Source organism: Eptatretus burgeri, chromosome 8, assembly GCF_056783735.1.
Source record: "Eptatretus burgeri isolate ZD-2024b chromosome 8, Ebu_testis_v1, whole genome shotgun sequence".
Lineage (NCBI taxonomy): Eukaryota > Metazoa > Chordata > Myxini > Myxiniformes > Myxinidae > Eptatretus > Eptatretus burgeri.
The window spans coordinates 100,723,294-100,744,016 of NC_140968.1; the positions used below are offsets into that span (position 1 = coordinate 100,723,294).

Genomic DNA, 20,723 nt, shown 5'->3' on the forward strand with positions numbered 1-20,723 from the left:
ACCTATGCCCAACGATAGTTTAACTTACGCATAGCGCGCTGAACGTATCGCCGGCGAACTTGTGGCGTAGCCTGGTAAGAACCTGCCGGATGCCGATTTAAATCATAACCGCCTGAGAATTTGAAGTGTCAACATCGCAGTCACACCTTGACTATTTTGCCAGCGTATGCCAGCCTCTGAAAAATGTGTCTAAAACGCTAGGCGCACGTCAAATACGGTAGAGGTAAGTTGTGTATACGTTAAGAGTAGGCTGGAAAACAGTGAAGTACACTGTCATATTACGTGGTACCTGTAATACGTCGTGAAATTTCAAGTATGCTGAAAATTTTACGATGTACTCAGCGTATGGCAAACACGTTCCGCATGCGTTGTCATACGTTCCTGGCATGCTCCGTGATCGTTTACTCACGACGGACACACGTTACTTGTAGATTACTCATAAGTCGAAACACGTCAAGGTAATAGTAAACATACCCGCAACCTAATTTTCAACCAATGGGTAACGTCCTTTTAACCTATGAGTTTAACCTCTGAGCGTGCTCTGAACCTATGTTTAACATGCTTGAAACCTATGAGTAACGTGCATTGAACCTATTTGTAACTTGCCTTGAACGAATGACTAGCGTGCTATGAACCTATGAGTAACGTGCGTTCAACATATGTGTAGCATGCTTTGAACCTAAGTATAACGTGCTTCTTACCTTTGAGTAACATGCTATGAACCTCTGTGTAACGTATCTCAAACGCACATTGTCGTATGTAGCCGAATGAGATTGACGTCTTCCGGACGACCACAGCACTTACTGAATGTGTTTCTAACTTACATCTACCGTGTAATGGCGTATTGGCAGCGTTAAGGGGAATTGGATTTTACAAATGGGCTTCACAAGAGAAACCCATCATTGTTCCAGACTCCATGTTGAGTAGATATCAATGCCAGTAGTATCAGTAGTAGTAAAACTATTAGCAGTAGCATTGGTAGTAGTAGTATGTCTCTGTCAGTAGTAGTATGTGAGTGTGATGGGGAGGGTGTGGGTGATGCTGGATCCTCTTATCGTCCACGAATAGGAGACGACTTTGCACCATTGTTCAATGTTCTTTTCGGCTAATTTTTTTTCCTCATTCCCACGATGAAATATTTCTTTGAACTATTAAAAACGACTTTGACAAATGCATAATGTACTAGTAATGAACACAGAACGCTTCGATAACTTATCGATAAGTTATACCAACGATTGTTTATAGTGTTTTAGTCGTCCACAACCTATGCCCAACGATAGTCGAGCGTATGCATAGCGTAATAATTCCCAAGCACGTTATTCATAGGTTATAAATAAGTCACGGGTACCCTAAACATTACTTTGATGTGTTTCGACGTATGAGGAACTTTCAAGTAGCGTGTTGCGAAGTGTGAACAACGTTCGTGTAGCATGCTTACAAAACGTTACTCATAGGTTAGAAATAAGTTTCGGGTACGCGAATGTTACCTCGGCGTGTTGACTAATGAGTACCATACAATTAACGTGTGTCAACGATCGCATAACGTGCCTACAACTTATGGCCAGCGTAGCGGAACGTGTAAGCCAAATGCCGAGTACGTCGTAAAATTTCAAGCATGCAAAATTTTTTGGACAACCAAAAAGTACAACGTTTTAAACCAGTGTAATACGACCTATGGTAGTGTTTTTCAGCGTGCACCTAACGTACACAAAACGTACGCATAACGTATTCGACGTGTGCCAGCGTTTTAGACAAATTTTTCATCAATCGGCATACGCTGGCTAAATCGTCAAGGTGTGACAGCCCCTTTACAGGTGTCGTGTTTTAACATATCTGCATTTGTTGTATTCCAAAATGTCGGAAAATACATCAATCAGTTTGCAGTGACTTGACCATTAACATTAAAAGGGGAAGAGCATTCTGATGCTTGATGGTGACTCGTGTGACATGTTATGAACTAAGCAAGGAGAGAACCGTAAGCTTTACATTCAGGTACTCCATTTGTTCAAGATCAAATGACATCATCATCTGAAGAAGTCTATGAAGATTATAATATTTGTAGCCTGCAAGGATATCAATGAAAGCTGCTCAGACTGCGTAAAGCCATAAACTTACAGGAACAGAGCAACAGGTTTCTGTCTGCACTGTCGCTGATGATTCGCTAACAAGCAATGAAACCGGCCCTGCAGTGTAGCATTTGGATTCTCATGTGTGTACTATTTGTGAATGTCTTTATGGCTGTGGAGGAACTCTGGTGTGGGTTTGAAACAGCAAAGCACTTACTTTGGGGAGCCTTTCATGATTGCTTTATGCAGCTTCTTTGGCTGGAAGAGAATGGGAGGAGTCAAGTTATTTATATAATCCAAGCCACCTGGGTTAATTGATTAGGGGAGAGCTGATTGGTCATTCCCTGCATACATAGATGAGAGATGAGTTTGTTTTCGTGATTATATATGAATGTATGTATGTTTCGTATTCAAATCTACGTATTACTAAAACTCTCATCTTGTATGTATTGTTACGAATTCTGGCCCACCTGGCGTGCGATCGGCCGCGTACCTCTAATGGCCGCCGCGTCGCCCACCGGACGGACAATTCAGTCGTGACCCTCCTGGAACTACTGCCAGGAGCCAGTCACGGGTGGGGGTTTAACCTCACCACAACCCAGTCCGCATTCTACTCGCGCGAAATAGGGTGAATCGCCCAATGTCGATATACCAAAATTCCCGCGCGGGTAACCTACCGAGGGGTTGCACCACGCCGCAGGTCGGCTTAGGACACGAACCGCATAAGCGGTTCTTTCTGTGCTACAGGGATAACCGAGCGGTGTTATCGCTGACCTCGACGTTTCAAATTATTTATCGGGTGTTTAAAACCCACGACTCATTCCACAATGCAAGATGGCATTTCAATGGGGTGAAAGGAGGACGCGACAAACGGGATACATTGCACACAAGGACATTTATTCCAGCAACACGTATCCAGTCATGCAATATACAAGCGACAAATAGAAGGCCAAGCAATACCACCGACTACGATTATTATCTACAGTCACTTACAGTCGTTACTTAACAGGACATGGCGCCACAGCATGCACACAAAAACAACAGGAAAACCCTCCCCATAGGCAGGGAGGTAGACGGGGTTAGGAAACCTTTATGGCCGTGGGCCGTGGATGACCGAAAAGGCCCGCGAGACCGTGCTGGTTACCTGCCCCCTCGAGGTGTGATGGTGGGCAGGTCGCGGCGCCTTGTTCCCATGGCAGCTAGCGTAGCCGCGCCTGCTCTCGGGTCTTTGCGATGACGTAGTCGGTGAGTTCTCTCCGGCATCCCTCGCCAGACGTGCAGATTCGCACCACACAGCCGGCAGGGCTGTGCCTGCCGTCTGCGTCTCTAAGGCGTCGCCCCCACTCGCCACCGGCCCGCGCCTTCACCGACAGGTCGGCCAACGCCAAGACGAGAGAGGCCGACCTCGACCACCAAGAGAGAGCTCGAAGATGAAGCGAGAGAATGACGTCCACCAAGAGAGCGAGTAGAATCCAACACGACCCCGACAGAGAGAGAGAGACGTCGACCACCCAGACAGAGAGAGTGAGCCTCGCGTGCGGTTCGGCTTATATTGCGCGGGGCTCCGCCGTTCGCTCCTCCCCGTTTTCGGCTCCACCTTTTTTCGAGAAGGTTCCCGAAAAGGGGCGTTCCTCATTCCGACCGCGTCACCCCGCGCGTCCACCAATCGGGGCCAAGCCGCCCCACCCCGCCTCCGTCACACTCCTCGGAGAAACAGGCTGGAAAAATCCGCGCGCCCATCGCCGATTTCCTCACATTTTCAGTTATACACGAGAAAAAGTTATTCACATTTTCCTCACATTCCTCTGGTTTCCTTTTGCTGTCGACGGTTTTCAACGCGGCTTGTTGTTTGCGTGGAGGTTTGTTCAAAATAACAATAGAAAAAGAAAAACGGCTATCTCAAAGAGTTGCAGCCTGGTGAACACGAAGAATTTCCTTTAAACAACGGTGGGGACCTATCTGCACATAAACTTAGCGTCATAACTGATCTTGGGACCCTTTATGGTGTACTGCGAATTTCCACATCCGTAACAGTATGTATGTATGTATGTATGTCTGTATGTATGAATGTATGAATAATCTATGTATTACGACAACTCTCATCTTGTATATATGGATATATATGTATGTATATATGAATGTATGTATGTTCCCGAAATACATCCAAAACGGTACACGATAGCGCAAAACTTTTAGGGCCACCTTACTCACCATTTGCCTGCAGTGTGCAGTATCAAGTTTCGTTAAAATTGGGCAACGAAAAAAATTATTTAAAAATCAATGCCCGATTCAGCCAAGTACTCTTCGGGAGTATTTGATCAATTCAAACAACCTCAGCGGTATAGTTCGCTGGAGCTATCTTTTGTTTTTTGTTGAAATGATGTTTCTTCATCAACCGCTGTCACAACGGGAACCCAACGAGTTCACGGGTCTTCCAGTATAATATTGTATGAACAAGTCGAGGGATGGGTCTTAATGTTCATTTTCAACTGACATTGATATTTAAACGAAAGTGTTATTTCAGGTGAAGCAAAACAGAATTACGAGAAAGAAGCAAGTTAAAATGTTCAACAAATATGCAAATGGTAAGTTTAAAACACGAGGGGGTGGTTGAAGAGGGTTTCTTTTCTGAAGAATTTCTGCATTTAATTTTAGTATTTATGTTGATTTTTGTATTTTTACCTTGAATGTGAATTTTATCCAAGTTCAACATGATGAATCCTGTGATTTGTAACTTGTGTAGTTTCTTCATCCTGTGTCCAAAATGAGTTGAGGCAGTTGGAACAAATTTATAAGATGGCAATTGTGATGACAAAGCAGTAGCAGAGATACACTGCTTTCTTTCGTGTCTCCTTGCAATGCATACCAGTTGATACATTTGCAGTGGAAATTCACATGTCTGTGCAAGTGCGACATTCCCAATAACATCAGCAGAGCCACCACATCATCCTTTCCCCCTGGGGTGAGTTGACAGTGCAATGAATGGCGACAGCAATTCAAGCTTTGACGAGGTGGTTTGCTGTTGCCTTCCCATCACTCAGAGCAGGAATTTATAATTTGTTCAGGGTGCCAGCAAAAGATCACCTACTCTTCACGAAGGACACCAAGTAATGCTGGCAGACGGGACACCCAGCTTAATGTCCATCTGAGGGATGGCACATGCATTGATCCCCCACCCTGCATGTGAAACACCAGTGTGGTGGTTTCTTTCTGGGCTAAGATTGGAACCCAGGTACGACAGGTCAATGACCATTGTGCACACATCTCGGTCGACTGGCTCTCCTGCCAGCCACACACATGATTGGACAAGGTAAATCTTACGAAAATAACATACAAACTATTACCGGTTATATATATATATATATATATATATATATATATATATATATATATATATATATATATATATATATATATATATATATATATCATGGTATTATGTATGTGCAAATTTATTGGAAGACTTCTTAACCTTTGCATTTTCTCAAAGGAACAAATGCAAAAAGCTATTACAAGAGCACTGTGTGTCTGTCTGTCAGTCGGTGAGTCCACACCGGTTCTCAGATCTCCTGCAATTTATTCCAACCACCTCCCTTCCTTCCTATTGTGATGCCTGCATTGTCGAATGCTTCATCTTGAATTTTTATCTTTTCTTTACAATTCAAAATGTGAAAAAATGGTGAAGTTCCAGAGGTCAACGTGTTCAGATCTACCCGAGTCACGCTATCGTATGATCGCAGAAGTACCTGCGTTGCCAAGGGGAAATTAAATGTTTTAAAATATTTCCTGCATGACAAATTGGTTGATGTTGGCCCAATATGTTTTGTATGAATTACAATTTTGAGCGTCACAAAATGTACTTGGACCACTTGCCCTTCTTTTTATTAATTTTCTTTTTAAAATCGAACAAATCACGACAACCTCAACATACAATCTTCACAAAACATATTACTCGACCGCTTCCAGGAAAAACCCAAGCAGTGTATAAGAACATACAGTTGGGCTGAACATGGAAGTGAATTAATAAATCATTATGTGAATGTGTTTTTTTTAAACCTAGTTAAATAACATGGACACATGGAAACACTGATAATTACCTCTTCCACCAAAGGTGAAGGAGGTTATGTTTTCACCCCTTTCTGTCCGTTTGTCTGTCTTTCTCATGGTACATTTACGCATTATTATGCGAATTTTAGAATCTCCTCCTGTCAGACCAATATTTTGATCTTGTTTGCCAAAGAACAGTGCGGACAAAGTTTATTAAAAGGGACAAAAAACAATAACGTGAAAAAGGATCTATTTTTATTGACAGAAAGGTTAAACAATGTCTGGGATGAGCTGGTCCAACACGGCATCCAGTGTGGCTTCAAACGCAGCAATTGATGCCACTCGAAGCACATATTTTTAGGGAGGGCATTCCATGGGATTACAAATCGATGGGAAAAAGCTGAGGAGCAGAAATTCCTTCACTCCAACTGCTTGAAGATTTTCAAAGGGTGTCCACTCCGGGCGTTATCTTGATGAAAGATGAAAATCTCATTTCTGTCTCGGTTTTCATCACCACACACAATCTTAAACACTTCGAGAAGACCCCCACAGATGTTCCGGTGCCACATGGAAAAGAGGTTTTGGCGGGAAAGCCTGATGTGGTACAGGAAGGCACGAAGGCCGACAACCATGTGGGTCGTGAGCCGTTGAACACGTTTGATTTTGACGGGACCATGCTTGGACACAGTGTTCAGGTGGAGGTCGTGTGAAGGCCGAATGGGCAGGGATAAACACCCACAGTGTAAGACAATTAAAATGGCAGGTTTAATGATAAATAACATCCGCCAGGCCATTCGCACAACTGCATCACATTGAGCCGAGGATCAGAACTCGAAATCTGGAGTGAAATCTGAAAATGTGAGGAAATCGGCGATGTTTTGTATTTTGTCGGTTTGTGTGGACCTTTACCGATCGGCTTGCTATCGCTTGCCAAGCCAGCCGTTCCTCATCAACCCCAACCCGAGCACTCAATGGCGGTCCGGTTCGTGTCCCGATCGGGATGTACAGTTGGGAGATGAGTCCACTAATGTTAAAATATTCAATTTATGCTTTTTCAGTTGAAAAACAATTAAAAAGCGAACTTAATATTTGAAATGTAAAAATCTTATTTTTGTGATAAAGACCTTTATCGATACAACAGAAGGAATGAAATGGTCCGACACAGCGTGGCAGGGCCAGGGGGCCACAAAACAATGATGTAAAACCAGGACGGCCGTTCACAGTGACGTCACATTCCCACGGAAATCACATTCTCACAAATATCCATGAAGACTCCGGGATGAACAAAATGTCGAAATCCGTCACTGAAGCTTTTTAACGTTGATCAAACAAAGGAAATCGAACAAATTAAAATAAGGAGAAAAATATTATTATTATTAATGACGCAGTGAAGTGATTCTGGTTATGAAACAGATACCTGTGTGTTGCACGTGGATCCGAGGAGAAGAATTCCTTCAGTTCCTCGACGTTTCAACCAATCAAAACGACGCATCGCCTTTCCTCCTTGGTCATTACCTTCTGTCAGAGGTTATCGCCTCCTCTCCACTACTTTGACCAATCAAAGCTCGCTCCGATCCAGAAATTGTCAGAAAGCAGCATGAGGTACATCGCCGAACGTGATTGGTCCAATGGTATCACGTGCCGCCGAGAATTGGCGATTCAGCATGAGGAACATCACGAACATGATTGGTCCGGTCCTGTTTGCTGGAATCCTCGTGCAGAACACCGCCCACACAACACACGTGGTGTCCTATGACCAATCAGGAGCAGTGCAGTTTCAGTATCGTTTCCTTCAGCTCGATTGGTCTTGTCCTGCTCGTGATGTTTTCGGGGTTTTTTTTCGTTGTTGTTGAATCTGTGAGGAGATTATTTTTTCGTTCTTGTTGCAAGTAAATTTCAACTACGAATGCATGATGAAACACTTGTTTATGGCTAATACTTGAAGCGAATGTAGAATTCTTCTTCCATTCGCTTCTTAAATATATCAAATTAAACAGTCTTTTTGCGATGAAAACATAAATATTACCTTCACAACAACAACTACACCACCTAGAACACGATCTCATCTGCAAAAATAAATATGACCTCAACATAACCTTCACAACAACAACCACACCGCCTCGAACAGGATCTCATCTGAAAAAAAAATCCTCAACATTAGCTTCAGAACGACAACGACACCGCCTCAAACAGGATCTCATCTAAAAAAATAAATATTACCTCAACATTACCTTCACAACGACAACTACACCGCCGAGAACACGATCTCATCTGCAAAAATAAATATTACCTCAACATTACCTTCACAACAACAACTACACCGCCGAGAACAGGATCTCATCTAAAAAAATAAATACAAGAAGCGAACGTAGTATTCTTCTTCCATTCGCTTCTGACTTTACCTATAACATGTTCACAATAGTTTACGCAATTTCCAGTTACTTCGGCCTGGATTCGGGATCAGCGATCAAATAATGTAAATCACGATTAAAAAATTTTTTTTGATGATGCGGAAGATATCTTTATTAAAATCAGTGGAGGAAATATAAACCATGTCTGATATTACTTGGGTCTTTCATGTCTCCGACGATGCCTTTATCTCCCGGCATGCATCATTCCCCATGACAAAAACCGGAAACAAAAAAAAACAGAAGCAAAAAAAAAAAAAACGACAGCAAAAGGGTCATAGCCAACGACACAGATTCCAAATTTCCATGGTATTGTGTTGTTGTTGTTGTTTCCTATTCTCTCATGCGCATGCGTTAAGTATGAAGCTCACTGCGTTCGCCATTAAAGAGAATGATGGCATAAGAAAAACTTAGCTTTCATCGTTCAGCGCGAAATGCCATGGTGAGCGGAAATGACGTCTTCCGTTCGTTCGAACATGAGAGGGAAGCGTTTCTTGGTTTTTTCCCGTCAAGCAATACATTCAATGGTTTTCACATACATAACACATTAGTTTCACAAATTTCCATTGAAATACTTGGGTATTTCCGTCAAGTGTCGCCATTTCTGTCTGGGATACGCACCGCCATCTACCGGACGGCCGTCATTGGCTGTCTTGAGGCACGTGGGGGGGGGGGGGGGAGCAGCGGAGACGTGGTAGACACCGGGGACATTTCAAACTCGATGCAATTGTATACAGCGCACGTGCTGTCATCATAAATAATGAGATATGCCATAACTCACTATATAAGCTACTTTATGTCAATGGTTATCATGAATAATATTAATTAAATAAACACACGTCTGTTGTGCAATGTTTCTTCAGAGAATCCCAATTGATCAAAATCAACGTTTTAAATCCTGTTCTCATTGGGGTAAAGGACTCGTGTTGTTCATCAACCTTGGGTCACGTGGTTTTCACTGGAAGAGGTTATTTGGAACAAAAATATATAATTATATCTCGGTTGAGATATCAATGCAGACGAGGGAAAGGGGCGTGGCCACAGTCCATTGTGACATCACAATAAGAACTGCAACAACAGAGAACTCTTGAGACAGGGCGGTATCATTAACTCTTCAGTTCGGGGAGAGCCGTGCACCAGCCATGTTGTTTCCCTTCGTGCTGTTCGTACTCACCATCCTCGGAAGTGGAGCGTCCCGTCCATCACAGCAGGTAAGTGAGGATTGTGAGAAATAACAACGTATTGTACTTGGGGAAGGTAAACAACACGATCGGAGTCACTTTCTTTGGAGCTTGGTAAACCCAGACTGGGATTGAATGAATAAACAGGATGAAAACAGGTAACACCAGGTACCCCAGCTCGTGTATAATTAATAAACAGGATTAAAACAGGTAACACCAGGTACCCCAGCTCGTATTTAATTAATAAACAGGATTAAAACAGGTAACATCAGGAACACCAGCTCGTATTTAATTAATAAACGGTATAAGGTTTCCAAGACTTATTAATTGACTCCATCGTATTTTTAAACGGATCATTTTGTATTTCACGGAGCCGCCATTTTCCCCGTGCTGTCCCGACCGATGGAGAACAACACTCCCCACCAAACTACGTTATACTAATTTACAAATGTTCGATTTCACAAGGAACAAACATGGGTGGAAACATCACCTACGTCCACCTTGAGTCGTGGATGTGTTGAGAATACGAGGTGGTTCGGTGTGAATCTATAAAAAGTTATCTATTTATTACGTATGCACGTACAAACACAAAATGAATGTTCGTTCACACGAATACCAAAGAGATATAAATAAATAAGGAGGGAGGTGAACCATTACTTACGATGTAAGCTCCTTTATAACAACAAGGGTTATCATGAATAACATTAATTAAATCAACACACATCTGTTGTGCAAGGTTTCTCATGAGAATCCCAACTGATCAAAATGAACGTTTTAAATCCTGTTCTCATTGGGGTGAAATATTTGAAAGAGAAATGACTCGTGTTGTTCTTCAACCTTAGGTCACGTGGTTTTCACTGGAAGAGGTTAATTGGAACAAAAAATATATAATTATATCTCGGTTGGGATATCAATGCAGACGAGGTTAGGGGGCGTGGCCACAGACCATTGTGACATCACAATAAGAAGTGCAACAACAGAGAACTCTTTAGACAGAACGGTTTCATTAACTCTTCAGTTCGGGGAGAGCCGTGCACCAGCCATGTTTTTTCCCTTCGTGCTGTTCGTACTCACCATCCTCGGAAGTGAAGCGTCCCGTCCATCACAGCAGGTAAGTGGGGATTGTGAGAAATGACAACGTATTGTACTTGGGGAAGGTAAACAACACGTTCTGAGTCTCTTTCTTTACAGCTTGGTAAATCAGGACCGTACGGAGGATTTAAAATGGGGGGAGTTGGTTGGTGGGTGAGTGAGGGGTTTGTTGCTTTTACAAGTTTGACCAATCAGAGCATGATGGGCCGCCCCATCGAGTTCCGATCAAAGTTTGAATTTAAGTTCAATTCACCAAGTGATACGTGACAGGAAACACAACATGTCAGAAAAGGGAATACAATGTGAATACATAGATTTACATACATGTCGCCAACTTTACTTTTTATAATACCACAAGTACATTCATCATCTTGAAACATCTAAATTCAATCTTGTTTTCATAATTTGTTTATTTAAATTTCCCCATAACAAGGCTGAAAGCCACTCAAGGTTTTTGGGTTGTATACAGTACGTATTGCATTCAGTCATCACACCTACTCCAATCAGGTGATGACCAAAAAATTGGCGATATTGGCCGTGTGTGTGTGTGTGTGTGTGTGTGTGTGTGTGTGTGTGTGTGTGTGTGTGTGTGTGTGTGTGTGTGTGTGTGTGTGTGTGTGTGTGTGTGTGTGTGTGTGTGTGTGTGTGTGTGTGTTGTTCAAAAGCAAAACATTCTCGCGTCTGACTCCCCTACCTCACCACCCCTCTCTGTCTCTCTTTCTTTGTCCCATCCACACTCCTCCCCCTCCTCATACAGTGCAGCATCCTCCTTCCATATCCCTCTCCATTGTTCCCTCTGCTCTCTCTCTCTCACTGGATGGTGGTTGTATCCGGACAGTGGTTATCTCTGGACGTGTCTGGACAGTGGTTACGTCCGAGCGATGTTTGTATCCAGACTTGCCCGGGTTGTATTTATCTCCGGACTTGGCCAGGTCGTGTGTTTATGTCTCGACAGGTGTTTGTCTCCGGACATGGCCGGGTGGTGATTAATTCCAGACAGCTTGGATCCAGACGCGTCCGGGCATTGCTTTTCTCTGGATGCGTCTGGGCAGTGTTTGTCTCTGGACTTCTCTGGGCGCTGTTTGTCTCTGGGCGGTGTGTGTCTCCGGGTGATGTTTGTCTCCAAGCGGTGTTTGTCTCCGGACATGTCTGAGTGGTGTTGGTCTCCAGGCAGTATTTTTCAGATTATCAGTAGAAAATAGAAAATCATTTTGATGAGACTCTTCTTCTTCTTCTTCTTCTTCTTCTTTCGGCTGCTCCCGTTAGGGGTCGCCACAGCGGATCATCCGTATGATCCGCATCGTGATTTGGCACATGTTTTACGCCGGATGCCCTTCCTGACGCAACCCTGGTCGCCTCTTACGACACAGGGATATGGTACACCTATTTTAACCGGGGTATACACCGGCCCAGTACACTGGAACTCATTTCGCCGACCTCGGAAGGATGACAGGCTGAGTCAACCCCCTGGTGTATTAATTCAGTGGCCCAACGGGGCTTGAACTCAGGACCTTTTGGATCCCAAGCCGCCACCCTAACCACTGCGCCAACACCAGGCTGTTTTGATGAGACTATGAATCGTAATTAATGCTCCACCTCACGGTGCCATCACTTCCCCCACCCCTCCTCTCTCTCCTTTCCTCGTTGCTCCCACACCCCTCCTTGCTCTCCCCCTCCACCCTCCCTCTGTCCCCCTATTTTTGTCCCAACTTATAGTATTCGCATCAGTGAAGTGACAGGTAGTATTTGATAGTCTAAAATACATACATCCAGCTAGTGGATTATCAAACACTAGTCCCAGAATGCTTTCCCTCCATGCCCTTCGAATCTCCTCTCTCATCATCACTCGGTTATTACATAAACGAGTAAACTCTCGACCATTCCATGAGCCATCGTGTTTGTATTTAAAACATTTCAAGATAATGTTGTTCTTATTTTTTAATGAACTTTGAGATTTTGTAAAATAATTGTGAAAACATTGTTTATTTAATTTTAAATGAAAAATAAACATTCCTCCTACTCCTGCCCTTGTCCATTTCCACAGGTTTTCCAGAATGATGCTGTTGAGGATGGAGGGATGTCTGGGGTTCGCGATGTCGCGTTCATCGTGATTTCCATCCTTTTATTTTATGTTGTAATCACATTTGATCCGTCATGTTGGTTCAACAAGAAGGGGAGCCCCAAAAGAAAGCTCTGCATTCACTGGTAAAGAACACAAGTGACTTATTCATCAATATCTATCATACCTTCATCCACGAGAGAACAAGATCGCTCAGATATTTGGAGAGAGTTTATTGTGTACGATGTTATGTTGGATTAACAGGACGAAAATTTTTTTGTTAAATATGAAATGTGTTGTTTAATTGCTGGAGGGGATGATAAGGTGTCCAAAATCCATTGGTAACATTTTTTTTCATCCAATGTTATGGAGCCATTTTGAATTTCAAGATGGCCACCATGTTACACCAAATTTCCCAACAACTTGGGCTTTGAATGTCATATGAAGTCTATTTTGGTGGCAATACCCACATTTGTCATGCAAAAAGTTAGTTTTTTTAAACGTAATTAAAAAAAATTTAATTTTTAAAAAATTTAAAATAAAAAATAAAAATAAAAAAAGTCATGCAAAAATTTTCTCAAAGTTCTGGATAGTGGCCATCTTGGATTCAAAATGGCTGCCATGAACAAACCCACTTTTGCTGCGTGAATCAAGTTAAATTTGGTGTAAATACCTCATTGGTCATTTGCAGGTCCGGTGGAACTTTGGAAAGCCTTCACTTTGGGAAGCTGTTTGTAATTATAGTTGTGTATTCACTAACCTGTGTGTCAAAAAAAAACCTGCAAAAGTTTCAGCAGTTAAAGTGTCTTGCAATTCATGAAAAATCTGCACTTCTGCAGTTCAGCAATGTCAATGTACAGTACTGCCCCTCATCAACTTGGTCTTGCAGAACACTGAAGAACTCAGTCTGTGGCAATAAATGCAACACTTACTGAAGGCTGGATGATTCGTACCCTGTTTTCAAGAGTTTTCGCTTCATAACCTGGACGCTGAATGTGCTTTTCCCAGTTTTTTGTGAAGCAGGACGTGCAGTGGTTCAAAACGTCACGAGACAGTGAATCTCCAGAAGACAGAAATCTCCAGAAGACGAGACAGTGAATCTCCAGAAGACAGAAACCTCCAGAAGACGAGACAGTGAATCTCCAGAGGATGAGACAGTGAATCTCCAGAAGACGAGAGAATAAATCTCCAGAAGACAGGATAGTGAATCTCCAGAAGACAGAAATCTCCAGAAGATGAGACAGTAAATCTCCAGAAGACAGAAATCTCCAGAGGATGAGACAGTGAATCTCCAGAAGACAGCATGTTGGCAAGCCTAACTTTCCAGGCATCATAATGACTGCTGTTTACAATTAATTGGATTGTTTCCTCCGATGTTACCAGGAATTGTCCCTTCTGGAGTTTTTCATGTACTTTGGTCTCTTCCTCATCTGTGATTCCTTGACAAAATACACATTTTGATTTGACAAACACTGTGCTGCTGAAACCAGTATACTTAATAGATTCTGAAGCGCTGGGTCGTCCTCTTTGTCAGTGAAGTTGTCTTGTGAAGGAACAGCAAGTTTGCTTCTTCTTTCATCTCGATCCAGGTGACTCAGTTTTATCCAGGTGACTCGGTTTTTTTTATGTCAATCTCAGTGTAAAGTGGCTTTCTTCGCTTTAAGCTTGTCTGCTCCAATTCAAAGCAACCTTTGTCCAACTCACACAAATTCTGGATTGTCATAATCTGCCTTTTTCTGTGCACACTTTGGAAAATTTTCAAATGCTGATTCTTTGAAGGTTCTTTCTGTTTTAAGTATCAACAAGCTTTTCATCAGTATCTGTCTGGCAATACAAGCAGAGTTTAATTATCTTTCCAAAACGAAGTTTTTGCAAGATATGTTAGTCAGCTTGTATGTTTTTTTTTTTGTCTGTAATCATGTATAAAAAATTCTGCAGAGCACAGTTATCATTGGAAATTTTTGTAACTTCGCATATCAGAGGCCTATAGAGGTCCCTTTCAGCACATAAGATTTTGAAGGTCAGGGTCAAAGGTCAAGGTCACTTTGTCGCAAATCAGGGGAGTCGACGAAACCCTTATTGTTTTAGTAATTTTGATCGGATCGTCTTCAAACTTCATGGGAATAAAGTTCATGGTCTGGCGCTCAGCTGATTGTTTTTTTGGTGGCGATTGGCCTTGGCCTTCATCAGCGCCTAAGGTCAAACATATTTGACCCCAAGGCCAAATTTTCAAGTTTTCGGAACCATATCGTGTAGTACCTCAAATTGAACACCTCGATGAGTGCTTTCTAGTTATGTCAAGCTTGAGACATTATGACGTCTTTAGGTGATGTTATGAGGAAAATGCATATTTTTCATGGTTACTCTGTCGAACGATTCTCATCGGAATCTCTCGTGGGCAGATATTCCTCAAGGAGTCGCTCCTGGTGGATAGCAGCTCTGTTCACCTCAGTGTGACTTTAAAGAAGTCACACGTGGTCACCTTTTGGCAAGATACGGGTCACCCTGCGGGTGACATTGGTTTATTCTGTTGTTGGTTTGTTGAACGGGAGCTCTTTTGGAGATGCCATCATGTTTCCCATAAGATAATGTGAAACATGAGAAGTTGATGATTATTCAAGTGAAAGAACAACGAGCTTTTTGTTTTTGAAAGAACAATCTATCTGAAATAATGAAGGATAACCAGACATGGATAGATTCCACGTGATGATTTCCTTGATATTCAGATTGATTTTGTTATTGAATGTGTAAACAGTACATTTTCCAATTCACCAAATGCTTGTTCCTTGTTGCCTCCGTATTTTGTTAATTTTTAACACAGTTTCCTCATCGCTCTTGCTTTACTGAGTGATACTTTCTTCTCACACAGCTCTTTCTTTCTCACACTTCTTCCTTTGATAACTTGATCCATGGTGAATGTTCTAAAAAAGTCCATTTACCATTATCTTCGTCTATGAAGTATAAGTGATGTAATTTAATTTCTTTATACACAGCACGTGATGATATGAATGATGTTCCACGAATGTGACACAAGTTGAAACCTCTGACTGGATGTTACGTTCACACAAATGATGTTTTAAGGAAGACTCTTAAAGGTTACTCATTTAACATTTCTTGTCAAGATAAACTAAAACTCCAGCTCCTAAGTGTTGATTTCCAAGGAAGAGTTTGTTGGTCAATATCAAAGTTGTGGGAAAAAATCCTTATGAAACGGCAGCTATTTTAAAAATCCAAGATGGCCACCAAATGACGTCATGAAAAAATGTTACCAATGGAATTCCAGCAAAGTTAGGCTTGATTTACAAAAAAGTCACAATTTCCTTCTTCAGCAAAAACAAATGCAAAAGTTCATAACATCCTCGACCATTACATGAGATTCTTCAAATAATCAAGTGTGATTCATCGTTCCACACCGTTCCTTCGGACATTGTTTAAGTTACATCTGCATACTCCATATTCCGTATCCTCCAGAATTGTAACACTCGTGGAACATGTTTGTTTATGCTTTACAAAACCATGTGTTCAATACTTTTCATGTGATGTAAAACTTCATTTAAGCTTGAACTGAGAATGTTTGTTTATTTTATTGCAGTTTACGATGTCGATGCAAAGTGAAACAGAAAAATGAATCAAAACTTAATCCACCATTAGTAACGGAGGTTCCGGAAACCGAACACCTTGAGATTCAGAAAGCAGAGAGAAAGGAGGTTCTGGAAATTACTGACAAAATGGAGTTCACAGCAAAACAGAACTTTGGTGATGATGAACAAGAGGAGGAAGAATATCAAAAAGAGAAAGAAAAGGTTTTACGAGCAGAGGAAGAAAAGCTTCATGAATATGAGGCTCGGTTGGTCGAAAATGAAAGAAATCTTGTACAAAGAGAGAAGTTTGTGCAGGAAATGGAACATGAGTTGATGGAAAAGGACGTGCAATGGAAACTGGAAAAAGAGTTATGGCAAAAGGAGGAAAAGGACCGGAAGAAAGGAGAGGAGGAACAGCAGAGGCAGAAAAATGAAAAAGAACAGAGAAAGATAAATGAACAGGAGAGGAAAAATGAGGAAGAACAGAGGAAAAATGAAGAAAAGCTCAGGATGAGAAAGAAAGAAGAATCCGCACGAACAAAAGACCAATTCCAAGTCCGAATGTGGATCAAACGCAAAAATAAAGAACTTAACCAGAAAATGCTGGTTGTGGAAAATAGAATGTTCGAGATTCAGAACTGGAAGAAACGTGTGCAGCAGCAGGAGCAACACCTGCAGACAAGTAAAGAAGAGGAGCTGGAGCGACAAGGTGCGTTTGAAGCATTAATGAATGGGAAAGACGAGGAGATATATAAACGGCAGATTCGTATGCACGAAAAAGGAGAGGAGCTCAACGATGGAGAGTGCAGGCTGCGTAAATTGGAGGAAGAGATTGGTGTTCGAGCGAGAGAACACCAGGAAGAACGAAAACAATGTGAAGTTAAATGGGAACTGAAAGAGTTCATGTTAACGGTTGGAGAGAAAGAGATGAGGGACAGAAAAAATAATGTGGAGGGAAGGGAGAAGGAGGTCTTGGAAAGAGAGACCAAAGTCAAAGATACAGGAAAGCTTCCTGAGAAAAACGAGGAAGAGATTCGTGTTCGAGAGAGAGAACACAAGGAAGAACGAAAACAATGCGAAGTTAAATGCAAACTTAAAGAGTTCATGTTAATGGTTCGAGAGAGAAAGAGATGAGGGACAGAAAAAATAATGTGGAGGGAAGGGAGAAGGAGGTCTTGGAAAGAGAGACCGAAGTAAAAAATACAGGAAAGCATGCCGAGAAAAACGAGGAAGAGATTCGTGTTCGAGAGAGAGAACAGAAGGAAGAACGAATACAATGTGAAGTTAAATGCAAACTTAAAGAGTTCATGTTAACGGTTCGAGAGAACGAGATGAGGGACAGAAAAAATAATGTGGAGGGAAGGGAGAAGGAGGTCTTGGAAAGAGAGACCGAAGTAAAAAATACAGGAAAGCTTGCTGAGAAAAACGAGGAAGAAATGCTTGGAACGAATGACGAGCTGCAGCAGCAACAGCAGAAAGAGGGCAATGTTGGTTTGCTGCCGCCGACTGAACCGAACCCTCACAGTGATGACGAGCTGCAGCAGCAAAAACAACTCTACAGTGTTGTCCTCCAACAACAACCGAAGCCTCAACGTGAAGTCAGGTTACGTCAGCAGAAGCAGCACGATGTTCATCGGCTGCCACCCAAACGGGAGCCACAACATTCTTCTCAATCTGAGTTTCTCAAGGACGAAGGAGCGGAAATTGAAAGGCGCAAAAACAACCTCATGTTCCGTGGAGTGAAGGAGGGAAAAGGTGAACATGATACGGAGGCTGTGGCAAAATTAATAAAAGCCATGAACCTGGACATCGAGCCTGAACGGACTTTCCGCATTGGACGCTATGTTGAGAACAGCTTCAGACCCATAAAAGTTGTTTTCAGATGCGAGTCTGACAGGAATCAGGTTCTTACGAATAATAAGAAGATCCGGAATTTGAATGATCCCTCTCTGTGGACAAGAAATATATTTATCACTCCAGACTACACTCAGCTCCAAAGAGAAAAACAAGAGTTGCTGCTGAGTGAACTTGACAAAAAGAGAGAAAGTGATCCAAACGGGCAATACACCATCAGAGGAGACAAAGTCATCCTCCTGAAGAAGCCCAAGGACAACCCTCATCTCCGTAGATGAGGACCATCCCGTCTCATCTCCAAAGATCACCACCCTCCCTCCTCATGTCCCATCTCACATGATACAGTGTCCTCATGCTGCACACGATAAAAGAAAGACAGTATATTCTATTGAAAACAATTTCCATCAACACACAGTCTCTTCCAAACAAGTGAATTTACCTGAGATCATATCGGAGCCATAACCGAAACCTTTTTTGGAAACTCCAGTCAAGGATAGGGAATTTCACTCATGATGGACATTTTTACATTTCATCAGAACACGAACCTAAACTTTTGGTGTGAAGACACCAAAGCTTCAGAAAACCATGGTGGAGTCTCATTGTTGACGAAAAGCAATTAATCACCAACTTACGTTTCTCATTCGCTGCATCCTCAACGGAAACCTCACCATGACGAATGGCCGCAACAGCAGAAGCCATATGCGATGCAAGACCTTCAACAGGTAAGCACTTTTCAATACCTTTTGACAGGTCGGGTGAACACACCGAGTGCAAACACAGCTCACCCCAAGATCAAAACATGAAGTTGAAATAAATTTTGGCACTTTGTCTTTCACAGACATTGCTGTTTACACTTCCTTCGATGAAGAAGAATATCATTGTAATTATAATTTTTGTGGGAAGGTATCTTGTTGAAATGGTTATCCCCATGCAGAATATAGAACAAGAACTTCACCTCCCTTCGATTGGATGAGATCACCTGATTCACCTTTTCAACGATTACCTGTTCCATCCATGCATTTCCTTCTGTGGCCTTTTCTGAACAAGTTGTCAAACTGATGAAGATATCAATGTGTTTAATCTTTCATATTTGTGTTGTTTTTCCCAAAGGCCCCTCAGAAGGTGCTCTGTCCAGCTCACCTGAAACCACCGTACCAGTTGGAACGTAAGTTGCCAAGATTCTTGTTTTACATTATAAACTATTCCAAACATGGTCCAAACTACCTGTTCTTCACCTGCATCATGTCCCGTTTTGTCTGCGCCTCAACAGTGTTGAAGACAAACAAATATTTTGCTGAACTCGAATCCAGACAATCAGCAAACAAACCTTCCATTTGGTGGAAGTCCAGCATGAGTGTTAATGTACACGTGTCAGTCATTGCGTAGACATGGACGATCAGTACAATTAATTGTTTGAATCATCCAGTGGGAGCTTGTGATGAAGACAATGAAGATGTGAAATTGAATGCAAAAGAAAGAAGAAAAATTTAACTGAGATGCAGAAACCAATTGATGGGATATAATATTTCCAGGATTGCGATGGAAGACTTAATAATGATGGAGATGATGAGGACAATGGTATTGAGGGATTTTGACCTCCTTTTGTTGATGTGGGTGCAGAGGAAGAAATTTCAGGAACGGCCACTGGAGAAGAAGATGTGATGCTCAGCAGTAGATCCATCATCACTCTGTCGTACAAGCACTCCAGGAAAGTTAGATGAAACATCAGACTCTTACAGACGGCTGATCCGACATTTTAAAAAGACAAACATCAGTCTCCAGAAGTACAGGTAATTAAACCTTCCATAGACCTTAATCACTTGTACCCTTTTCGTGTCCATGTGTCCATGCAACTCCACCTCCACGGGGGGTTGCTCGGTTTCAAACCAAAATTTGAAAGGTAAGGACACATAGCGATCTGTTTTTTGGATAAGATAGAAGACATTTATTTATTTTATTTTACTTTAGGGTTTTAAAAAATTTATTTCTTTTATTTTTAAGAAAATGAGAAGTTTATTCCTGAAGAAAAGGGTAACATCTGGTAGGTTTTTGATAAAAGTGTTGATGTACGTTGCGTAGATGGTCAAGTTGTGTAAAAGAGCGGAGGCCTTACGTATTGAAAGGATCACCGAGTCTGGCAGCGCGGGAGACGTGGGATTGTTATAAAGAGTGACCGAGTCGAGAGGGCGGGAAGCGCAAGATTATCGCCAAGTCACTACTTGGGAGGATAGGAGAGGAAGGGGCCGCGGAGGGCTGGTAGAAAGCAGAAGTGGCCAAAGGGTTTAATCGCTACAAAGGACACTGAGAAGTGGTAAGAACGATATAGAGCAAGGGAAAGCGCCAGCAGGTGCAAAGAACGACTCAAGAGAAGAAAACGCTGACGAGTGTTTCAAGAGATCGAAAAGGAAACGCTGACAACAGTTATGGGGAATCAA

The 20,723-nt window shown here is 42.2% G+C and overlaps 3 protein-coding genes across 8 annotated transcripts in view; 2 read left to right on the top strand and 1 right to left on the bottom strand.

The window, feature by feature from the left end:
- Positions 1 to 20,723, bottom strand: part of LOC147022400 (uncharacterized) — a 112,069-nt gene that overhangs the window by 73,429 nt on the left and 17,917 nt on the right. For 4 of the 6 annotated variants that reach the window (XR_015061231.1, XR_015061227.1, XR_015061230.1 and 1 more), the window contains exon 1: positions 7,531 to 8,192. The exons of the other annotated variants lie outside the window; for them this stretch is intronic. The gene's annotated coding sequence lies outside the window, so the exon portion shown is untranslated. Of the gene's footprint in view, positions 1 to 7,530; positions 8,193 to 20,723 lie in introns of those variants that run through there. 6 annotated transcript variants of the gene reach the window in all.
- LOC147022403 (uncharacterized) lies at positions 16,471 to 17,568 on the top strand. Its single transcript, XM_085893538.1, has one exon. The coding sequence runs from the start codon at positions 16,582 to 16,584 to the stop codon at positions 17,566 to 17,568; it is 987 nt and encodes a 328-aa protein (XP_085749664.1). The 5' UTR covers positions 16,471 to 16,581.
- On the top strand, positions 17,565 to 19,185 carry LOC147022404 (uncharacterized). The gene has a single exon (XM_085893539.1). The coding sequence runs from the start codon at positions 17,565 to 17,567 to the stop codon at positions 18,564 to 18,566; it is 1,002 nt and encodes a 333-aa protein (XP_085749665.1). The 3' UTR covers positions 18,567 to 19,185.